This window comes from Juglans regia, chromosome 11 (assembly GCF_001411555.2).
Source record: "Juglans regia cultivar Chandler chromosome 11, Walnut 2.0, whole genome shotgun sequence".
NCBI classification, from domain to species: Eukaryota; Viridiplantae; Streptophyta; class Magnoliopsida; order Fagales; family Juglandaceae; genus Juglans; species Juglans regia.
In genome coordinates this window covers 9,883,078-9,905,738 of record NC_049911.1, presented here as the reverse complement: position 1 = coordinate 9,905,738, position 22,661 = coordinate 9,883,078, and the positions used below count along the sequence as shown (strand labels likewise).

Genomic DNA, 22,661 nt, shown 5'->3' with positions numbered 1-22,661 from the left:
TATTTTAAATTAATTTTTTTAATATTATATATAATATTTTTTATATGATATAAAATTTATATGTATAATAATATAAATTATAATTATATATAAGATAATGTTATTATAATTTATAATATAAAATTTTAATCTTAAACATGAAATTTATTTGATCATATGCTTTAAACATAAAGTATATATATATTAATAACATTTTATGGCCTAATAACTTCTCAACATATTCTTTTTAATAAATACATAATATATTAGTAATACTAATATATATTAGTATATTAATTACATTTTATGCCATAATACTAATTAATACTATTAAAACTGAAAAACTGGACTGAACTAAACCAGAACCGAAATTGGTAAAACCGGAGGTATCGGTTTATAAAAGTAATCAATGCGTAATCGGTTTTCAAAAATACAAAACTGATACATATCGATTCGATCATAAATTTTGTTCAAAATCAGACTGAACTGGACCAGTTACACTCTTACTCGTATCGTGTGATTGTGTGTGTTTGATTCCTATATTTCTATTTTTATTTCATTGTTTTTCTTGTTATCATTACTTGCGTTTATTCTCCAACAATACATTAATGAAGACCAAAACTTACATTGATTTCATCTCATCTTAATTTGTAACTCCACTTACGTACGTTTGTTCACACCAATTCAGTTGGTTTTCTTTAGTCCCACACCATAAGGATTTTCGAAAACGGATTGCTCAAACTTGCCTTGGTCACGTACTGATCTTTTAAACATTAGTAGAATTGCATTAATTTTGTAGTCCTTGCATGCATCCAGCAGCACCTTAGAATTGGATTTTATGGCACTTGTATCCACTCTCGTTTCCACCTTATACCATCTTTTCGTTATTATTCACACGAAAACTTTTATGAAAAATACTATATGCAATCGGCTTAGGGAACCACGGGGGAACCCTCGCCCCCGTGGAAAATGAAACGGGGCGTTTTGGCCCCGTTTTTCTGTTTCTTCCCTTAGTATTTTATCTTCACTCCATTTTCGTATCCCTCCATTCCTCTTCAACAAGTTTTGTTTTCACCCAGCCTCCATTCCTCTTCAACCCAGTCAGCACGGCGACTCCCCTTCGTCTCTGCCTCTCCCTCTCCGAGTTAAAGCCGGCCAGCCATAAACACTTACACCAGGTATGATTTTTCCATTCCCCAGCTTGACATCGGCGGGAAAATCCCTGTCAATGGTGCCGGCACCTACCGTAGTCACCCAGGGAGAAATATTCGTGACAGAGAGCCCCCCCGGACCGCCGTTACCAGCTGAGGCGGAGACGAAGACCCCAAAATCGTAGGCTCTGAAAGCGGCAATGGCGATGGCGTCGAGGTAATATGGTAAGAAGACGACGCCTACGCTCAGGGAGATGAAGTCGACTCTGTCAGCCACTGCAGTGTCGAATGCTGCGAGGGTCATAGCAACCCGAGTTCCAGCAGACCTTGTAGGAGGCCAGGCGAGCTTTGGGAGCCATGCCGACAGCAACTCCGCGCGAGTAAAAAGGGTAGAGGCCGGGAAGACGTAGCCAGAGCAAAAGTATTTTGTCGATGAGGTGGAGATGGAGATGGGTGAGAGGAGAAAGATGCGGAGAAGGTGGAAATGGTGAGAGAAGAAAGAGTAGGAAGAGGGTGAGAGAGGGAGCCATTGGAGGGAAGAGCTAGCGAGATGGCTTTGGAAATGCAAATGATGGTGCTGTGTCACGAAAGAAATTTTTCTCTATTTTTGATTTTATTTATTTATTTTTTTAATATATCTCGACTGACGTGACACAGCCGGTTCCCCAGGGTTCTCACCCCCGATTGCCTGTAGCAAAACTCAACTTTTATTCATGGCATTTTTTTCAATCATTAATAAAATTCTTTAATGCTCGTAAAGGAGCAATAATAGCTGCCTTTCCAACGGAGATAATGTTTTTAATTGTGCAATAAAGTTGCCAATTCAATTGGAATTTTTAAATGAGAATGGATACAGTCACAAAAATATTCTGTAAAATTAAATTTATAAATTAATATAATTTCATGTGCACGTTATATCTATTTTATAATAAAAGTAATTTTATTATCTAATGTTTCATAACAATCTCTATTAATTTATGAGTTTATTTTTATAGAATTTCTTTATAATTAAAATATTTATTTTTTAAACTTAAAATTTATAGATCAAATAAAAATGGTGATCTATGCAACGGCTTATGTGTATGTAACGAAAAGAAAGAGAGGATATTGTTCACCCAATTTTTCCATCCCAAGGACATGAGTATGTGTGTTATTTGAGTTGAATAATGATAGATATAATTTTAAAGAAAATTTTATATATCATACTATTATTTTATTTTTATCTTATTAAGTATGATGTGATATATTTATCACTATTAAATAATTATTTATTATATATTTTTTTATTATCTAATAGAGATAAATATATCACATATTACTATTTAATATAATCAAAATAAAATGAGACTGTGATGTATAATATTATTCAATTTTAAAATATACAAACTCTGAAAACTTTTCAAAATGGTAAAACTTTCAACGTGTAACTATAGCCTTGAATTTAGGCATCATTATAGCACAATTAGTATGATTAGTTTTTTGAATAATTGTATAACTTTTCAAGTCAACAATAATTTTATTTAAGATTGGTTTGGATCTTAAATCTATATCAATTTATTATTATAATTTTTTTAAATTTTAATATAAAATATAATGAATAATTTAATAATTTTATTAAAAAATAATATTTTATTATTTCAATTCAACTTAACTCAATTGAATTAGATATTCAAACGCAGTTAAGGCTTCGTTTGGATGACAAACATCTCTCAATTCATCTCAATTCATCATTACAACTTTTTTAAATTCTAACATAAAATATAATAAATAATTTAACTTTTTCAAATTCTAAAATAATAATAATATTAAAAAATAATATTCTAACAATATTTTATCATTTCAACTCAACTCATTTTACCATCCAAACGCAATCTTAATAAAGTCCACGTAAATTAGGTAAAACAAAAAACAAAAGCAGCGCAACCGTCGGTCCTCGAGAAGCCGGTAAGGTCAATAACGTCATTTTGAAAAAAGGTACCAACTACGGAACAGGGAGTTCAACATCCTCCCTTCTCTGGCAACTGCCATGTGGACCCCCAACCATAGTACGACAATGACAAAGGCGCACATGCCTTCCTTGACACGCGTCATCAACCCTTTTCTTGGCCTTGTTATTTGGTCCCACTCTGTCTCCACATGGCAGTTGGCACTTGGCACATATCCAAGAACCAATATCCGCCCATTTAAATTCTTCAATGTTTATTATTTTCATACATTATTATTTATTTACAGAAAAATATATATATATATATAGAAAACTGCTATAAATAGAAATTTTTTTTATAAAAATAAATTAACAAATTGATGCAATTTTATATAATTTATTAAATCTATTTTATAATAAAAATAATTTTACACATTAAATTATATTAATTTATAAATTTATTTTTATATAATCTTTTTATAATTAAAATAGATAGATAAATGTGTAGTTAATGGTATTGAGCTAATACTAATAGGGCATCCTATATCTAATTGGGTTTCATTTTCTAACTGCAAAGATGTGATCTTCCACCTCCCTTACCATAACTCGAAAGCTAATTTATGAATCATGAACAATATGTATTTTAAAAATCACTAATTTAATTATTTAACTAATATTTTAATATATTTATAGATAAACCCCATATTTATAGCTAATTTGTGACAATACACCTAGTGCTGTACATAATAAGGTGTTAATCGATAATCTAAGTCACGTAGAGTGGACGAAACACTAAAGAAGTTGACCCATCGGTTTTAAGATCATGTGTGTCGAGAAAAACCAAATAAAGAAGATAGATAATAGAGAGTGAGACACGTGAGTGCTGTCGTTTTTCTTTTGGGTTTGTGTTGTCGTTTAGAAGGTCGCTTTCTATATATTAAAATTATTAGCACAAGACATTTTAAGAACATTCTTTCGATATGTATTTGTTGACGATTTAATATTTAGCGTTAAGGTATCCAAAGTTGGTTAGTTTTGTTGTTTCTTTACATTAATATTATTTGATTAATGTCTCTTTCATTATTTATATTCATTTATTCTTTCGATCGGCCATCTATTGATGTTTATATAAAAATAAAAAATACTATTCTTATTGTTCATTCTTATCGCTAGAAGTTACCGCTATAATTTTTTATTTTTTTTACTTAGTAATTAAGAAAGTATTTTTTAATAATATTATGATTTTTTTATTTTTTTTAAATATTTAAAAATATTAAAAAATGCATGTATGAAAAAAAAATGATCCTATAATTAACGGTAGCTCCCACTGGGAGCTGAGGAGCGGTGGATGTAGAGCCACCTAATTATGAAAATATTTTATGAAAATAAATTTATAAATTAATAAAACTTAATAGACTCAACATTTTATAGGAATCTACATCAATTTATGAACTTATTTTTAAGAATTTCATGAATAACAAATTTTAAAAATAGCACTAGATATGTTTATAATTATATATGTATATATTAAGTAGCCAATGTTCTAAAACCTAGGATCTCATTTTCTCTAAAGCCATGGAAAATGACAAAAACCCAAACCCATGTAGCCTTTACAGATGGAATATGCATAGTTTATAGGCACTCATGCCTGTCGTAATGGCAATGCTATGCATGTGTTTCGGTGCTTAATTATTTAATTAACGTGTCTCTAAGTATAACTCCAAAAGGCTCGTGTAGTGCTAAGTTGGTGATGGAATCCACGGATGTTAATCACTTTTAATTTATTTAAATGATCGATAGTGGGGGCGGGTTTGAGTCATGTATTTATTCATCGAGAAATTATATTTGCAGTCATAGAGCCACTTTTTTAATAAATAAATAAATATGAGATTTATATGAAAAAAATTAAATTTTTTATGATCTGTGTAGATGCTTTAAATAAATATTTTATAATTCATTTGATGTTTTTTCTTTTCTATTTTTGCTTTTATACTCTATGATTTGAACATTGAAGATATCCTCGTGTGAGTGGATATAGAAATAAGTGAATGACCCATTGATTTAATATGCATGTGAAATATAAAAGTTATGAATACGTAGTGCACATAATAGTAGGTTTAGATAATTAAAGGGTTTAATAAATAAAAAATAGAGGTAGATGACGGCATGCCATTCAGAAAATTTTCACGCTTCTTCTTGGAGTATAAATATCTGCGGCGATCTAAAAGTTTGGATCCCTTTTTATGTGTTTTGAAAGTGACTTGTCATAATGCCACCAATAATTTTCGGATTTATACTAGATATCATCCTAGATTTCTAGAGTTTTTAGGGTGTTAATTATTTTTGAAGTGTGCAAGTTTTGTATATATATATATTTTTAAAAATATTATTATATTTATAAAAAAATTATATAAATTAATTATATAAATTAATGTAGATTCATTTGATCTGTTAGAACTATTTTATAATAAAAATAATTTTACAATTTGATAAATCACATCAAACTATATTAATTTGTGAGATTATTTTTGTATAATCTCTTTATAGTTGAAATATTTTTCTTAAAAAAATGTGCAGGGTTTGAATATTTTAAAATTATAAATATTATTTCTCTATTTTTTTTATCTGTTTTAAAATATATATAAATTAGCATGATGATTGATGAACATTATGGCATCGATGCAAAATGATGAGTTGGATAAAAGTGTAATATACAATATCTTTTCTTAATGAGTAATATTAAATATAAATTCAAGATGTGCAAATTTTATGCTAATTATTTGAGAAAAAATGTGACATATTAAAAAAGATAGATTCTTTTAAGTGGGTTCTACTTTTTTTTTCAAAAGACTTGCCCAATGTGTTACACATTTCAAATCTACACAAATTATTTTTCTAACAACATTAGAATTTAAACTCATTTCAATTCAAAACTTTTTTACAGGTGGGATCTACAATTATTTTCAACTTAACACCTCTTTACACGTGAAACTCATAATCTTTTTTAACTTCTCATAAATACATCTAAATTCATCTTAACATCCAAACATATTTAAACTCATCTTAGGTAGGTCCCACATAACTCATTCTACAATCTCAACTCACTACTATTCATAAAAAATTCAACTCAGCTCAACTCAGCTTAACATCCAAACGTATTTTTACACCACACACTATTCATGTGATATAATTTGATTTGTAAGATTCTAATAACATTACTTTTTCATAAATTAATAGTTTTGAAAAAATTGAAATTGATCACAACTTTGATTTGGAGTTTGGAATCAGAGTTTTGAATGGGACGGGGGATTCGAGTGGGGGAGGCGAGGCCAGGTAGTAGGCCTACAAACAGCCCTTTCGAACTTGGCATTCTTAGATCTATCTTGACACTTTGTGATGGGTGTATAACAATAGGGTTTTTCTATATACAAGTAAGTTTGCATACCAATCTGCGTATTAATATTATTATCTTCATATTTTAAATTTAAATTAACATTGTTTTCAATAAAATCTATTTTCTGACCAATCATATTGAATGAATACATGTATAAGTATGCAGAATCGCTTATAATTAGATTTTTCCATAACAATATAGTATCCTTGTTTTTTTTATACCCCATTCAAGATTATATGGTGACAAAGCTGGTTAATGCTGAAGCACTTCTAGCATGTGGTCCTTGGAAAACCCGTGCCCATCACAGTAGATGAGTTTGAATGGTTGTCCAAAATCCTGTTCCAGCAACTAGGATAAAGACTGCCTTAGGAATTTTGCCTTTCAAGTCCTTCAAAGTTCCAGCCTTTAAAGGGGGAGAAGAGAGCAATTGACGGGAGACTGGGAATCTTTTTTTAAGGCTGGAATGTCATCATTCTACCCATCTTTACATTATTACCATCAACCTTCACCACCCCCTAAGCAATCACTTAGATGTTGACCAAGCACCTACAACTATTCGTAATTGGCTTTTAGTCCTCTTCCATTGGAAATAGAAAATGGAAAATAAGACAAGATGAATGATTGCTTTATACAAACAACTTTAAATATTTTATCAAACTGATTTGATGTTATAGGTTACGAAAAACTCTTTTCATCTGTCATTATTTGCCGTCCGACACTCCACATACTATGAAAAACGCTCATATCCTATAAAAAAGTTATAGACGTGAGGTGTGAGAGTGAATAGTGACTGATGTATAGTAAATTACTATAATTTACATCTTAAAAAATGTAATAGTTTTGAGAATTTTCTCCATTATCATTGCTAGTTTGCCCATGAACTTTAAAAAATTAAAAAAAAAAAATCTAGGCGAATATGTAGTTGATTGTTGTTACTTGCAAAGCCCAATAGTCTTGATCATTCGAAAATGCCCAATGCTTTATAAATGGGCCCATGGCCCTAGAAGTGATGAGAGAACGTCTGAAAGGAAAATAAGGAGAGAAGTAACAGAGACTATCACGGAAGCCCAAATGGGAACTTTGGGTCACTTTTCATAGTGTAGTACTGTGGGATATATCGTTAGTGCAAATTTGTTGTTCTTTTTTAAAAAGAAAAATTAAATTATTTTTTAACATCTTTTTAACTATTAAGAATAAATTAAAAAAATATACAATTTTACTAATAGTTAATTTCTTAACTACTAAGAAATTTTTTTAAAAAAAAATTAAAATACTAGAGCAGTAATATTGAGGAGGTTAAGTAGCATTTTCCTTGTAGCATTCTCAATGACTTATCTGAGGTCTTTTTTGGATACCAAAATACTCTCATTTTATCTTATCTCAATATCCAAACATCACAAAATATAGACACTTTTAAATTTTAAATTTTTAACTTTTTATTTAATAATTTTTTTAAAATACTAAAAAAAATACAAAAAGTAATTCAAATTTTTCAAATTTTAAAACAAAATTATATTATAACAATATTTTAAATTTATAATATTTTTATTCAACTTTTTTCTCTCTCATTTTCTAAAATCCTATAAAAATCTTAACTCAAACTATTTCACTACCATTTACAAACTATTTTATTATTATTCATAAATTATCTCATTTCATCTTACTATCCAAATTAGGCCTAAATCTTTAGCTAAAAATTAGAATAATTAATCAAAACTCATTTTTTTAGCTAACGACTTTTACTACTATACATCAACTTATTTAAATTTTCTTTATATCATTTAAATATTTTTTTACTCTTTTTAAATATTTTCTCTAAGTGTTGTTAAATTTATAATGATCTCATATATTTCAATATTTCTTATGTATTAATGTGATTGCAATATATCTGTTTCCAAAATGACGAAACTAAGAAAGAAAATTAAAAATGAAAAAGCTCAATCATCCTACTTTTTATGAACTTTTTTAATTACCTTTTTTCATGTTTTGCGAAGTTTTTATTATGAGTATTTTATTTTATTTTTATTAAAACAAATTATTATAATATTTTTATATTTTATAAATAAAAGTGTAAATGTGACAAATATAAAGAAATATAAGGAAAATGAAAGAAATAATGAAAAACATTTCAATCTCGCTACATATAGGCAACTTGGCGCACGAAGCTGTGCACGAATCTAGCATAGCGTTTTGCCACGTCAATGCCTATTTTTAAAAAAAATTGAAAATCAATGAGGAAGAATAACGAAGACTCTGGCCGCCTCTATTTCTTAGAACCAATCCTCTGCAGCACTGCATTCTACATTTTTTTTTTTTATAGAAGAGCCGAAGCCATCTGTCCATGAGTGACCCCGTCCCAAATTTTATTAATAACCCTCACTTGTGGCGGAAGAATACCGTGGTTACAGACCGACACCTAGTATTACAAACAATATTACCAGATGTCAAAATTACAAAACAAAATTACAAACCTACTAAAAACGGACAAACATTACACAAGAACAAGACACTAACGATAACGTAAAGAAGGCAAACCCAAATTATCCAAACGGATTAAACCACGAAGCACCCTAGGCACCTCCCTAACAAATCTCCACTCTGAATTAAGACCCAATGCACCACTCCGAGCCAACCAATCCGCAACTTTATTTCCCTCTCTATAAACATGACGAACAACGCACACCATAGAATCCATGAGGGATAACGTATCTTCCCAAAAATCTTCTAAATACCACACACCACACCTTCTCCTATGCCACCACGAAATCACCACTTGCGAATCTAATTCAATTTCCACAAAATTAATCCCCAACTCCTTACAAGCTTTGAGCCCCTGAAGAACAGCTAACAACTCCGCTCTATTACTTGTACCGATCCCAATAGAAGAATTAAAAGCATAAACCATAAGACCACGATCATTCCTAATGATACCGCCCACCCCTGAACAACCAGGATTACCCATACTACTCCCATCTGTATTCAATTTAAACCACCCATGAGCTGGCTTTTGCCAAGCCACTGGTTGTACATGCTTTCTAATAGGAACCAAAACAGGAATATTCAATGACTGTAAAACCTGTAAATCATGTCTGGAACAATTACTAACATTTTTCATATCTCGAACTACAACTCCCATCCATCTACTAATAGAAAGCCGAACCGAAAAAATAGACTGGAACCTTCCCTCCATACGCGCAGCACAACGTCTAGTCCAAAGATGCCAAGTAATAATAGACGGTAAAATCCCCACTATTAATCCCAGTTGAGAATTAAAAGATGCCATTCGAAACCAAATTTGTACCGTCTCCCTCCAAGTACGACCAATAGGAATACCAAAAATAGATCCATAGAAGTGCCATATAGCTGATGCAAATTCCCCTGTAAGTAACACATGATCTTGATCTTTATAATTACCTTCATCACAACAATCACAACGAGAAACAATCTGGATCCCAATGCGCCGAAGACGATCATCAACACTTAATGCCATGAACCACACCTTCCACATTAAAACCGAAACTTTAAGTGGAAGTAATTTATGCCATACCTAAGGATGCCACTCCATACTAGAACCTTGAACCCGAATATAATCCCAAGCGGATTTAGTCGAAAAATTCCCACTGTCATTCTTCATCCAGATCAATACATCAGATCCTCCCTTACACCCAGCCAAAGCCTCAATAATACTCTCCACCTTATCCTGACCAACTAACGTACTCAAAAACTCCACATCCCAACTATTGGACAACTTACACTCTTTAACTTGCAACATCGGATTACCCACTATCTGTAACTCATCAATTAGAGGACCCTCATCTCTCCATTTATCATACCAAAATAAAATATTACCATCTCGAACTCTCCATTTAGAATTATTAAACACACTCGGAATACTTTTGACAATCATTTTCCAAAACCTCGTACCTTTTCTCATATCAATAAGACACCAACTCGAATTTCCCACATATTTTCCTTTAAAGAAACTAGCCCACAAAGATTCTCCTTTCAAAAGATTCCAAGCAAATCTCATATGCAACGCTCTTTGAATATCCCCCAAATTCCGCAAACCAAGACCACCCTCCTCTATTGGCTTACAAATATTCTCCCAAGCCACCCACTTTTTTTTTCCTTTACCATTAATCTCACCCCAAAAAAATGTGCTCAACAGTCGATTTAAAATTTTAATAATAGAATGAGGAACCTGTAAAACTGCAAAAATATGTAAAGCCATACTAGACAGCACATGACGAAGTAAAATTAAGCGCCCACCCGCAGATAATAATTTCATTTTCCAACCACTGATTTTATTCCAGACTTTGTTAATCATCTCCTCTAGATGCTCATGCTTAAGACGCCCTAAAACAATCGGAACCCCAAGGTATTTAAAAGGAAACAAACCTTCAGAGAACCCTGTCAGCCTTTTAAGATCTCTCTTTCTTGCTAACGAAATTTTAGGAGAATAAAATATAGCCGTCTTTTCTTTACTAATTTGCTGACCTGTCCATTTTTCATATTTTTCAAAAACCACCAAAAGTTCCTTAACCGATTTCTTACCCCCATTCAGAAAAATAACAATATCATCAGCATACATAAGATGAGAAATATGAGGAGTACCTCTAGCTTGGGAAAATTTTCCAATCTTGTTCCCATCAAAGCTTTGTTTCAAAAGTCTAGAAAGTACTTCTTGAAGAATAATAAAAAGGTAAGGCGAGAGAGGATCCCCTTGGCGCAAACCCCGCCTCCCTTGAAAGAAACCTTTCGTCGTACCATTAAGCATCACAGAATACCACACATTCGAAATACAAGCACTAATCAGAGCACAAAAGGAAGAAGGAAAGCCAAAACACCTCAAAACCTCAAGCAAAAAATGCCACTCCACCCGATCATATGCTTTAGCCATATCAACTTTAATCATAATATTACCACCATGTGACGTCCTCTTCAGAGAGTGAACCATTTCCTGGGTAAGACTGATATTCTCAAAAATACTTCGCCCAGGTATAAACGCACCTTGTTCAAGAGAAATCATTTTGGGAAGGAAACCTGTCATGCGATTCACAATAATTTTTGAACAAATTTTATAGAAAACTGAACAAAGGCTAATTGGCCTAAATTTATCAAACCCCGACGGCACATCTACCTTCGGGATAAGCACAATATAAGAAGCCGAATAAAATCTCGGAAGGCGTTTTGATAGAAAAAATTCTGAAATGGCTTCTAAAACATCCACTTTAACCACCTCCCAGCAACTCATAAAAAAACCCGCGCCAAAACCATCTGGACCCGGAGAACTATTAATAGGAATAGTTGATAGAGCCTCTTTCACTTCAACCAACGAAGGGATCCCACAAAGCCGGACACAATCCTCATCATTAATAACCGACGAAATTAAACTAGATAAATCAGGCACCTCCCTAACCGGATTAGATCTTTGAAGAAAATCAGAAAAATAATCAACAGCTCCAAGATGAATTGCTTCCGGAGAATTAAACTCCAACCCATTCGAGGTTCTTAACTGATGAATTTTCCTATGCTTTTTATTAGATAACCACACATGAAAAAATTTTGTATTCCTATCACCACCCATTCTCCACTTAATTTTAGCCATTTGTGCCAATCTAATATCCTCCCTAATCCTCCAAGAAGACAACTCATTAGAAGTCCTTACTAATTCCCTTTCAATATCAGCATCCCAACCTCTCTGCAACAAATTTTCCAGATTCTCAATCTTATCTTCAAGAATAGCAATCTGAGTATTAGTTCTCCCAAATACACTCTTGTTCCATACACGCAATGCCACCTTAAGTTTTTTAAGTTTAGTAGCTAATTTAAACAGTCCCGAACCAATAACCGATTCAGACCAAATCGTTTGAACAAGAGTCATAAAATCCGGATGCTCAACCCACATTTGCTGAAAACGAAATGGAGGTGGACCATAAGAGAAAGGATCACTTAAAAATTCTATAACCATAGGACAATGGTCCGATGTAGTCCTAGGAAGATACAAACAATGAGCAGTCGGAAAAAGAGATAGAAAATTTGCATCAAGTAAAACTCTATCCAGCTTTGCCCAAGCTCTAGATAAACCTTGCTGACCATTACACCATGTAAACTTACCACCTTGTGAATTCATTTCCAACAACCCACCCTGATGAATCCATTTATTAAACTCATCAATTGCAACTCTATTCCTCGGACGCCCACCACACCTCTCAATATCCGACCGAATTACATTGAAATCCCCAGCAAAGAAACACGGCTCCCCACCCATTCTATCCGAATTCAACTCCTCCCAAAGCAGCTGTCGTTCAAGCCTATTACACTTTGCATAAATAAAATTACCCAAGAAATGATTACTTCCTTCGGTAATGCATAATGACACAAACTACGAACTCATGCGAACCACCTGCACATCCAATTCATTTTTCCAAAACACCCAGATTTTACCACCATCAGTCTCATTTGATATCGCCTCATCAAATTTCAATAACCGCATGAAACTATGGATTTTATGTACTCAAAGCAACTCAAAAACAATTTTCGAAGCTCTAAAATAGAGACCAACCCTTTTTTGTTGTTGTGAGATTTCTAAGTTTTTAACATGGCAGCCAATCCTGAAAAAGGTATAGGCATCGACATGGGCACCACATACTACTCAAACCTGCTAAAGAAACGACACAGCAGCAACAACAGTGCTTAGAGTCATATTGAGCTGAAGAGTTCTAGTCAACTACAATCAGTGAGAAATAATTATCTACAGCATCACTTAGGACTTATCTAGATAAACTTTATTTATCACATGGTTCCTATCTTAGTTGATAAGTCTTATCTGTAATAATATGTTCTTATTCAAGAGTTGTTAGTTGTTAGTAAAACTTATCATTTGTAAACTGAACGTATGTTCTATTTATATATGATGAATACACAAAGAAATTTATTCCACCAAGTAACATCTTTCTTTTGTGATACCATAGCAACCCAAGGTTAATACCACTCATACTTTAATGGCAGAATCCAGCAAAGCTCTTGCAATGTCAATTGCCTCTTTTTCACTTCCAAACACTGCTCATCTTACTCTTACAAAACTTGATGACAACAATTACCTTGTCTGAATATGCCAATTCTTCGATCCAATGGGCTTATGGACATTGTGGATGGGTCCGAGCCCCCGTCTCCCAAATATCTTCCCAATAATAGGAAAAACCCTCTAGCTAGAATATGTTGAATCTTGACTACCTACTCTAGGAAAAGAAAGACCAGTGCATACTAAGATGGTTTATTGCTATCTTATCTGAAAAGGTAGTACCTATTGTGTATGGACTTAACAATTCACATCAAGTTTATAGTGCATTAGCAAACAGGTATGCATCTCCCTCACGTTCTTGGGTGAATCATCTTAGGAGACAGCGGCAGAATATGAAGCAAGGTTTCAAAATCTGCACAGATTTCATTCAATCTACTAAAACTCTTGTTGATCAACTTGCCTTGGTGGAAAAAGCAGTGGAAGATGAAGATTTAATCTCCTACATTATAGGAGGATTACATCCTCAGTACAACTCCTTCATTACTTCTTATTCATTTGTTGTCAAAGATAATTGTATGACCCTTGAAGAGTTTCAATTAGAGTTGCTCAGTTATGAGCAAATGCTTGAGCTTCAAAATACACATGAAACAACATTATTTGCATTATACTCAAACAAAGGAAGTTCTAAGCCAATATATGGTGCAAACATTCCCTCCAAATTCTCTTATGGTGCAAAGAACTCAACTAAAAAGAAACACTATTTTGGTAGCCCCCAGCAAGGTAAGACTTATTCTGTTAATTTTTCTAGTGACACTGACCAAGCTCCTTGCCAAATATGTGGAAAGAGCAATCATTAGGCCTTGGACTGCTTCCATCACATGGATTTTGCTTTCCAAGTTAGACATCCACCCAAGGAACTTGCAGCTATGGTCTCTCAATCCAACTCCTTGCATGAAGATAATGAGGAGTGGCTTGCAGATAGTGGAGCCAACAATCACGTCACAACAAACTTGGAAAACTAGACCATTCAGCAACCATATTAGGGCAAAGAAGCAGCTGCTGTGGGAAATGGTAGTGGACTCTCAATCTCTCATATTGGTTCATCTTCTTTTGTGACCAAAACTTCTATTGTTTAACTCAAAAATATACTTCATTGTCCTGATGTTTCGACCAACTTATTCTCTATAAATCGTTTTTGTAGAGATAATCATTGTTGGTTTAAACTAACAGATAAAATTTTTGTTGTGAAGGACAAAACTATAGGGAAGATTTTGCTGCAGGGGCCTAGTGAGGATGGACACTATCCTGTGAAGCTGAAACAATTAGACATCAAGACAAGATCACCTATGGCTATGGCTTGCATCAAGACCACTACCTCAGTTTGGCACAATCGATTAGGTCATCCTCACTAATCTGTGTTGCAGCATGTACTAAAAAATCAGCAATTCTCAATGTCTAAACTTGAGTCCAGTCAATTCATCTGTGTCCCATGTAAGCTAGGAAAGAATAAATAGCTTCCCTTTAAGTCCTCAAGTTATGTAACTACTGCTCCCTTAGAGATTGTCCATAGTGATATTTGGACTTCTCCTATTTTATTAATAAATGGTAGCAAATATTATACAATAATAGTGGATGATTTCACTCGTTATTCTTGGCTCATTCCCCTCAAACATAAATAAGAATTTTTCTCTACTTTTGTTCAGTTTAAGTGCATAATTGAAAATCAACTCTCCACCAAAATAAAATAGTTTCAAAGGGATGGAGGTGGAGAGTACAATTCTAAATTATTTGTCAAATACCTTGCTAATAATGTGATTCATCATAGAGTCATTTGCCCTCATACATCCCAACAAAATAAGATTGCTGAGTACAAGCAAATACATATTACTAAAATTCTTGCACTGTTGGCTTAATCACATTTGCCTTCCAAATACTGGCTTGATGCCTTTCAAACTATTATTTTCCTAATCAACAGGTTACCCACACATGTGCTCTAACATGACACTCCCTACACCAAACTTTACAATAAAGAACCTGACTATACTTTTTTAAAGGTCTTTGAATGTGCATGTTACCTTCTCTTGAAGTCCCACACTAAACACAAGCTCCAATTTCGTAGTAAGCAGTGTGTCTTTGTAGGGTACAGTCCAAATCAAAAGAGCTATAAATGCCTTGATTTATCCAATAATAGAATCTATGTATCAAAGCATGTGGTATTTGATGAAAAATTGTTTCCTGCACAGGATGGATCCACCTTACAGACTTTATAGCAAAACCATTCTCACAAAAATGTATTTTTTTGGATTCTTCTCAATTTTATTTTTCTAACTCCATGCCTATTCACTCATATCAATCCTCCAGTCTTATAGACTATTCTAATTCAAATCTCACCAGTGCACCTCAACATGTTCATCCTGGTTCTTCTACACCTCTACAGACAACTTCCAAACCAGAAAACTTGAGTCGTATCTCCTTTATCTCTCATACTCTTGAGACAGGTATAACTACACTTGCTCCTTCCATTCTTGAGACAAGTCCTATCTTCTTAGCTCAACCCTCATCACCGCATATAGTCACCAGATCAATGGTCGGTACTTTTAAGCCTAAGTCCTTTCCAGATTTTCAATTATATCATTAAGCAAAGTCTACCAAACACCCTCTCAAAGCATTGGTAGTAAGCTCACTTCTTCGAGAGCCTACTTCATTCTTTCAAGCAACCTCAGATCCCAAATGACTTGCTACTATGGAATGTGAGTACAAAGCATTGCTGATTAATGGTACTTGGTCCCTTTGTCCCAGGCCATCCAACATGAATGTTATCATAAATAAATGGGTCTGTAAGCTAATACAAAGGCCAGATGGTTCTATTGAGAAGTACAAGGCTAGATTGGTAGCCAAAGGGTTTGAGTAGAGAGATGGCACTTATTTATCTGAAACATTCAGTCTTATTATTAAACCAGCAACCATACGACTGCTACTCAGCCTTACAGTTACATTCCAGTGGCCTATTAAGCAGTTAGATGTGTCCAATGCATTTTTGCATGGACACCTAACTAATGAGGTTTATATGGAGCAGCCTATGGGTTTTTGACCCTTAACATCCAACCTATGTGTGTAAACTTCAGAAGGCACTCTATGGCCTAAAATAATCACCATGGGCTTGGCTTCATAGGCTCACTCAAGCTTTACTTAATCTGGGATTCACAGGTTCATTGGTTAACACTTCACTATTTTATCTTCATAAGTCATCTGTGCACATATTTGTGTTGATTTTGTGTGGATGATATTATCATACCTAGCACACATTTATCTAGCCTAGATACACTCATTTGCAGTCTACAAACTGAGTTTAGACTCAAGGATCTTGGAGAAATTTCCTATTTCTTAGGAATACATGTTTGCAGAGATAACACAGGGATTCATCTCAGTCAAGCTAAGTATATTGTTGATCTACTAGATCGTGTTGACATGGTAAGTGCCAAGCCATACTCAGCACCTTGTGTATCAGGGAGAAAATTGTCCAAGTTTAATGGTGATCCTTTACCATATCCAACAATCTACAAACACAAAGTTAGAGCACTGCAATATTGTTCTCTCACTAGACTTGACATTTCTTACTTAGTAAATCAATTATGTAAATTTCTTTGCTCTCCTACTACAACTCATTTCAAAGCAGCAAAAAGAGTATTGAGATGCCTGAATGAGACTTCAGACTATGACTTATACTTCATAGCAGAACCTATACAACTTCAAGCATATTGTGATTCTGATTGGGCTGGTGACCCTATTGATCATAGGTCTACAAGTGGTTATGGGGTATTCCTTGGTCCTAACTTAATTTCCTGGCAAGCTAAGAAGCAACCTGTTGTATCTAGATCTAACATAGAAGTAGAGTACATATCTATGGCAATAGTAATTGCAGAGTTGCATTGGCTGAGAATGTTATTCAAGGAACTTGTCTCGTTTGTTATCACAGATGAGATGAGATGAGATAAAAATTGAATAAAATATTGTTAGAATGTATTTTTTAATATTATAGAGAGAGAGAGAGGTACTAGCATTTTCTCCCTGTTTTAGTTGCACTTAGTTATTTTCTAAACCCTTTTTGCACAAGAAAATCGAGGCACACATATAAGGATCGTGGTCGTTTTTAACATATCCAAGGATGGTTGGTTTTGGTTGGAGACTAGCTTATTTATTTATTTTATCCTCTCCTTCCGAATCATATATTTTAAGGGTAAATGGGGTTTTTGGATGTAGTGATGAACCTGGTGTCCTATAAGTTTATTTTTTTTAATATTCTTCCTTCGAGAGATTGGTCAACGATGCAGCAAAGAACCAGGTGGCCATGACCTCGAAGAACACAATTTATAGCGCCTTGAGTCTCATCGGGTGGCAATACTCTGACGCGGAGGATGAGGAGGTGAAGAAAAAGGTGGACATAAAGAATGCACTGGAGAACTACGTGTAAAACATGTTACATGAGGAACACGCTACGAGACGAGAAGATAGCGAGCAAGTTGGACCCAATAGACAATGAGAAGATTGAGAAGGCAGTGAACGAGGCATTGGAGTAACTGGATAAGAACTAGTTGGCAGAGGTGGGCGAGCTCGAGGACAAGCTGAATGAGCTAGAGGGGATATGCGGTTCTGCATTGCTAAGATGTATCAGGGTTGTGATGGTGGAGATATGCCACTCGGTGGCGGCATGCTTGATGGTGGCTATGGTGGCGGTGACTCAACTTGTTTAGGACCAAAGATTGAAGAGGTGGATTGAGGTTAAAGGCTGAGGTTTATTTATGTATACAAGTGGTTGCATATGAGATTTTTGAGTTTTTATTAAATCCCGCGCAACCCTTCTTGCCGGGCACCCCAAAATGCAACTTCTCTCTTTACTCAAAACGAATTGTTTCATTTTTTTTTTTCAAAATATTAGGTGGATTTGTGTGTATAGAGTTCCCAAATCAACTGCATTTAGCTTTATTCAAAACCTTTACATAGATGAATAGTGCATGAGTCATATTCAAACACTCATCGTATATTCCTAAAATTGATAAATAGAAAATCTCTCTCTTATTTAAGATTAATTTATCAAAATTAATTATCTAATTATAAGTAAGGGAAAAAAGCATGACTCCTAATAATTGATGGTCACACATTGTCATTCACGATAGCTGAGAGCATTAAAAGTCCACGCGTGATTAATAGGCGCGTGCATTCAACCAATGCATGCCAATTCCCTGAGGCGCGCCGGGGCGGGGAGCAGCCCAGGCCGCCGCTCTCCAACTCCGTTCAGCTTGTGTGACAGCCTAGGGTATAATCGTCTAATCCTTAATATATCCGGGGTATTTTCGTCGTATAATTTTTCTGGTTTCCCTCTCAAATCCGTCCATTATTTTTCGATTTCCCTCTCGTTTTAAAACGATTTTTAAAAATTAAAGAAAGCAGATAAATAAGGAAACCAAATCTAATTTCTATACCCAGCTATGCAATCTAGACCGTCCGGTTCTTAAGAGAATAAGCAATCTAGGCCGTCCACTCTGACGCATCGACATGAGCACCAAGGAATCGACTGGTCCACTAGAATGTCAGCGAATCCTAGATCGCCACGTCATATCAACTTTCCACGGTTTTTTGTAATTTTGGCGGGAAAATTCGTGTGTTTTAAATAAAGGGCACAAAGCCCTAGCGGACCCTATGTCTCTTTTCCCTCTCTCTCTCTCCTCAATTTTCTCAGCGAGTTTCTAGGGTTTCACTTTGAAACCTGTGCTGCTCCGAGGTTCGTATTTATCTGATTTTCTCACTTTGTTCCATTCATTGATCGAGTTTCTTGGTTTTGTCTGTGTTCTCTCTCGTTCCGATCTCGGACGAGCTTTAATTTACAAGATCCGATTTATTTTTTCGATTTCGTAGCTTGATTCCATGCCGTCTGCGGTACATCTGATTTTAACCGAAATCTCCTCTGTAACCAGAGGAATTCATTGAAGGTCGCCGAGGAGATTTTTCAGTCTATAATTATTGTGTAAGTACCGTCGTGCTTGTGTGCGTGCGTGTTTATAAGCTTATCATTTTTTCCTGTTGATTCAGATATTAGGTTTTTTTGGCTATTTTTAATGTCTTTGCCATATTTCTGGCATTTTTGTTGTACAAGCAATTTTCTTTCATATCTTGAAGGCATTTCTTGAAATTTTATTTTTGCAGGTTTGATTTAATTAGTGGTTGATTCAATTCAGATGGAAGATTTTTGGCAGAAACCAAGAAATTAACACTTTTCAGAGAACAACAAATAAGGGGAAAAATGGGTAAAGTATCTCCAAAAGAAAGGGAATCAAAGAATTCCAAACGGAAAAAGCGGTTGCGGAATTCAAGCAACAAGTATCTGAAGCCAGGTACGCTTGCTCAGCTTCGGTACAGCAAGGTCGCCACGGCTGCCAGGTCTTGTACTGATCTTGGGAAGAAAAGGGTCGCTGTTTTGGAGGCAAAGAAGTCGGACAATGATCTGTTGCTTGAAGATAATGGGGTTATTGATAGAAGCCCTTTGATGTTGTCGCCTGTGAATTTGGTTAAACAGAACAGTTTCATGGGAACTCCAAAGACGCCCCGTATTGAGGATTGCGATTCGGACTCCCGGCTAGAGTCTCTACCAATGGATTTGCTGGTATTCTTGACATATCCGATAGTTAGGACTCACTTGTTTCCTTATAATTGTGTATTTTTGAATAACCTTTCCTTAGATCTTTAGGAATTGAGGCAGTGAGATATAAGTTCCATGTTAAGTAGTACAAGTACAACCGTCTATTATTTTTGGTTGTTGGCACCTTATAGAGCGCTATTCTTAGTTAACATATCAGTTCGGGGCAGGGGCTTATACATTAACACTAGCATGGTTGAAGGCTATACGACTGTAACATTGAACCTCTAAAATGAGCTATATTGATTATATGAGTATAATGATGGCAGGTGGGGGTTTTAAGTGAACCTTTTCCCTAGAACTTGTTCTAAGGTGAAAGTTATATGCAAGTGTTCTTGTTTCAGAATCATATCTCTGTATCATTGGTAGTTTATTGATTTCTTCTGGGTTGAGCAGAGCCTATGTTTGTGGACATGTCTATATATTTTGCTGAAATTGCATTTATATTCTGTATAATGCATTCTTTGGCTCTCTTAATTGTGGCTTTAGGAAGCTTTCCCTGTTTATTGGCATACTCTCACTGAGTGAATGTTAAAAACAGAATTGTTAAGACTGTTGATTTGATTTTAATTCATAGAAAATATCCTGATTTAGTCCCTAGAAACTCCCAAAGTTCTTTGCTTTCTAGTTTTAACAATACACAATTTATTATTAACTTTTTTAATTCAAAATATATAATATTTTGTTAACCCCAAGTGGTTTGCCCAAGTAGTGAAGATCTTGGTCTTGGGGTATCACTTCCTTCAAAGTCTAAAATTCAACACTTTATGATTGCAAACATTTTTTTGGGGCCACGCTTCTTGGTGAACAGTTATTGATTTAATCAATTCCGTGTATAGAAATTTCTGAGGGTGCGGGATACGGGACTGAGGTTTATTCTGTAGGGATGGGTTTGAAGGGCTCTGCCTTGGAGAGGTTCTTTGACATCAAAAGAAATATATATATATATCTATAAATATATATATATATATATATATAATGTTCTTGTTTTGACTGCCTTATCTGTAACTATTCTTTTTTGCTTTTTATCATTTCTAAGCATATGACTAGACCTTTATTTTCACGTGTGTACATGACACCTTTTATATCTTGTTTGTAGGGTATGTATATGAAGTTTGTAGTATGGTGGTGCACGGGACACCCATCCACACCTTTTTATTTTTTTGCTGTGATTTTTTTTCATTATGAATTTTTTATTGGTATGTCTTATATTACTAATTCTTGTTTGTTTCATGAATTTGAGGTTAAAATACTTTGCCACTTGCACCACGACCAATTGAGGGCTGTTTTTCATGTTTCTCAAAGAATTAGAAGAGCTGTAAGTTCATCACTCTCCCTCTGGCATGTTTGCGTAGCAGTTGTGATTTTGAGTTGACAATTAATGGTGCTGTTTATAATGATGTGGCAGGTTGTGCTTGCAAGGCAATTCCACTTTAATTACACAACTCCAGATCGCTCACGACAGGAGCTGTTAAGAACAATGACCCCAAGACCAACTGAACACTGGCCTTTTGTTAGGTTGTTAGCTTAAACTTAAAGTTATGCCCTCTTTTTCTTTTTGCTATCTATGTTTAATTTTTTAATGTTTGTATTTTTCTCCTCTTCATTTATCCTTTCAAATGACCTTTTGCAGCAAGGGAGATGGGAAGGGTATTTGGATGCCGAGCCCACATACCCCAAAAGCACCAAGGCATGGCCCACGACCACCTTCTCGGCTCAAATTCTCTGAGATGCGGCAGGTTGCAGCTGTTCTATTCCCAGAATCTGCTTTTCCTTCAAGATGCATTGTGCCATCTGCTTTACCGAAGCCACTATGCAAATCTTTGGCTTCTAATCGAGTTCTATTCTATGAGGATGAGTTATGCCAGGCTGTTGCTCAGAATAAACTCCGTTGATTTATTTTCCAGGCTTTTTCTTGCCTCATGTTTCGCTGTGTATAGTTTTGTTTCTGTTCTCTATAGATGGTCATAGTTAGGCTAGGGAATATGCAATTTTGTAGCTTTGCTGGGGGCAGTTTTAGGTCATATGAAACTTGAGGTTGCTGTTAGGGTTAAAAAATTCGGTTGATGGTTGTGGGAATAACATATTTCAAACTGATTACTTGTATATTTCCTATATATATATATATTTGAAAGAATGCCTAGTTGTTTCTTCTTAGCAGAAACATTTCCTACTATCATCTACGTGGGAAGCATCTAATGTTCCATTGTATTCTTTGCCAAAACGGTATGGAATTTGAGTGATCTGTTCTGATCAATTCAAGGCTATGCTCATAATGTCTACATTTTTGCATGTTGTTCTCGTTTTGAGGATTTTGGGGCTATGCCATAATTATTCACTCCTGCTGGGTACAAAATCACAATCCCGTATGCCTTGCTCTTAAGTCTTATCCATTTTCACGATGTTTTAGGTTGTGTTTAGATGTTGAGATGAGTTGAGTTGTGAATGATAGTGTTTTGTGAGTTCTATTGAGATGAGTTTAATTTTTTAAGTTGAAA

The 22,661-nt window shown here is 34.5% G+C and overlaps 2 protein-coding genes across 4 annotated transcripts; one reads left to right on the top strand and one right to left on the bottom strand.

Moving 5' to 3' along the window:
- Window positions 1–1,080: 1,080 nt before the first annotated feature.
- Window positions 1,081–12,719, bottom strand: LOC118349887. Its single transcript, XM_035695821.1, has 2 exons — window positions 11,732–12,719; window positions 1,081–1,421 (listed from the first exon to the last, which is right to left on the bottom strand). The coding sequence occupies exons 1-2, from the start codon at window positions 12,717–12,719 to the stop codon at window positions 1,081–1,083; spliced, it is 1,329 nt and encodes a 442-aa protein (XP_035551714.1).
- Window positions 12,720–19,169: 6,450 nt separating this feature from the next.
- On the top strand, window positions 19,170–22,329 carry LOC108997648 (F-box protein At4g35930). 3 transcript variants are annotated; one of them, XM_018974010.2, is made up of 6 exons: window positions 19,170–19,251; window positions 19,445–19,494; window positions 19,674–20,130; window positions 21,407–21,481; window positions 21,572–21,681; window positions 21,797–22,329. In XM_018974010.2, the coding sequence occupies exons 3-6, from the start codon at window positions 19,771–19,773 to the stop codon at window positions 22,056–22,058; spliced, it is 807 nt and encodes a 268-aa protein (XP_018829555.1). In that variant the 5' UTR covers window positions 19,170–19,251; window positions 19,445–19,494; window positions 19,674–19,770; the 3' UTR covers window positions 22,059–22,329. The 3 variants fall into 3 exon arrangements, with proteins under 3 accessions (XP_018829555.1, XP_018829553.1, XP_018829554.1); XM_018974008.2 differs by having other exon boundaries at window positions 19,386–19,494; XM_018974009.2 differs by having other exon boundaries at window positions 19,170–19,494.
- The last annotated feature ends 332 nt before the right edge of the window (window positions 22,330–22,661 follow it).

What these genes read in the sequence shown, in the direction of transcription:
- LOC118349887 (XM_035695821.1), bottom strand. Translation starts at nt 12,719, where the DNA reads ATGGGTGGGGAGCCGTGTTTCTTTGCTGGGGATTTCAATGTAATTCGG. An exon ending in TCCTATTAATAGTTCTCCGG is followed by an intron (nt 1,422 to 11,731) that starts GTCCAGATGGTT and finishes TGACCCTCGCAG; the next exon opens with CATTCGACACTGCAGTGGCT.
- LOC108997648 (XM_018974010.2), top strand. Translation starts at nt 19,771, where the DNA reads ATGGGTAAAGTATCTCCAAAAGAAAGGGAATCAAAGAATTCCAAACGG. An exon ending in CTCTACCAATGGATTTGCTG is followed by an intron (nt 20,131 to 21,406) that starts GTATTCTTGACA and finishes CATGAATTTGAG; the next exon opens with GTTAAAATACTTTGCCACTT. An exon ending in GAACACTGGCCTTTTGTTAG is followed by an intron (nt 21,682 to 21,796) that starts GTTGTTAGCTTA and finishes GACCTTTTGCAG; the next exon opens with CAAGGGAGATGGGAAGGGTA.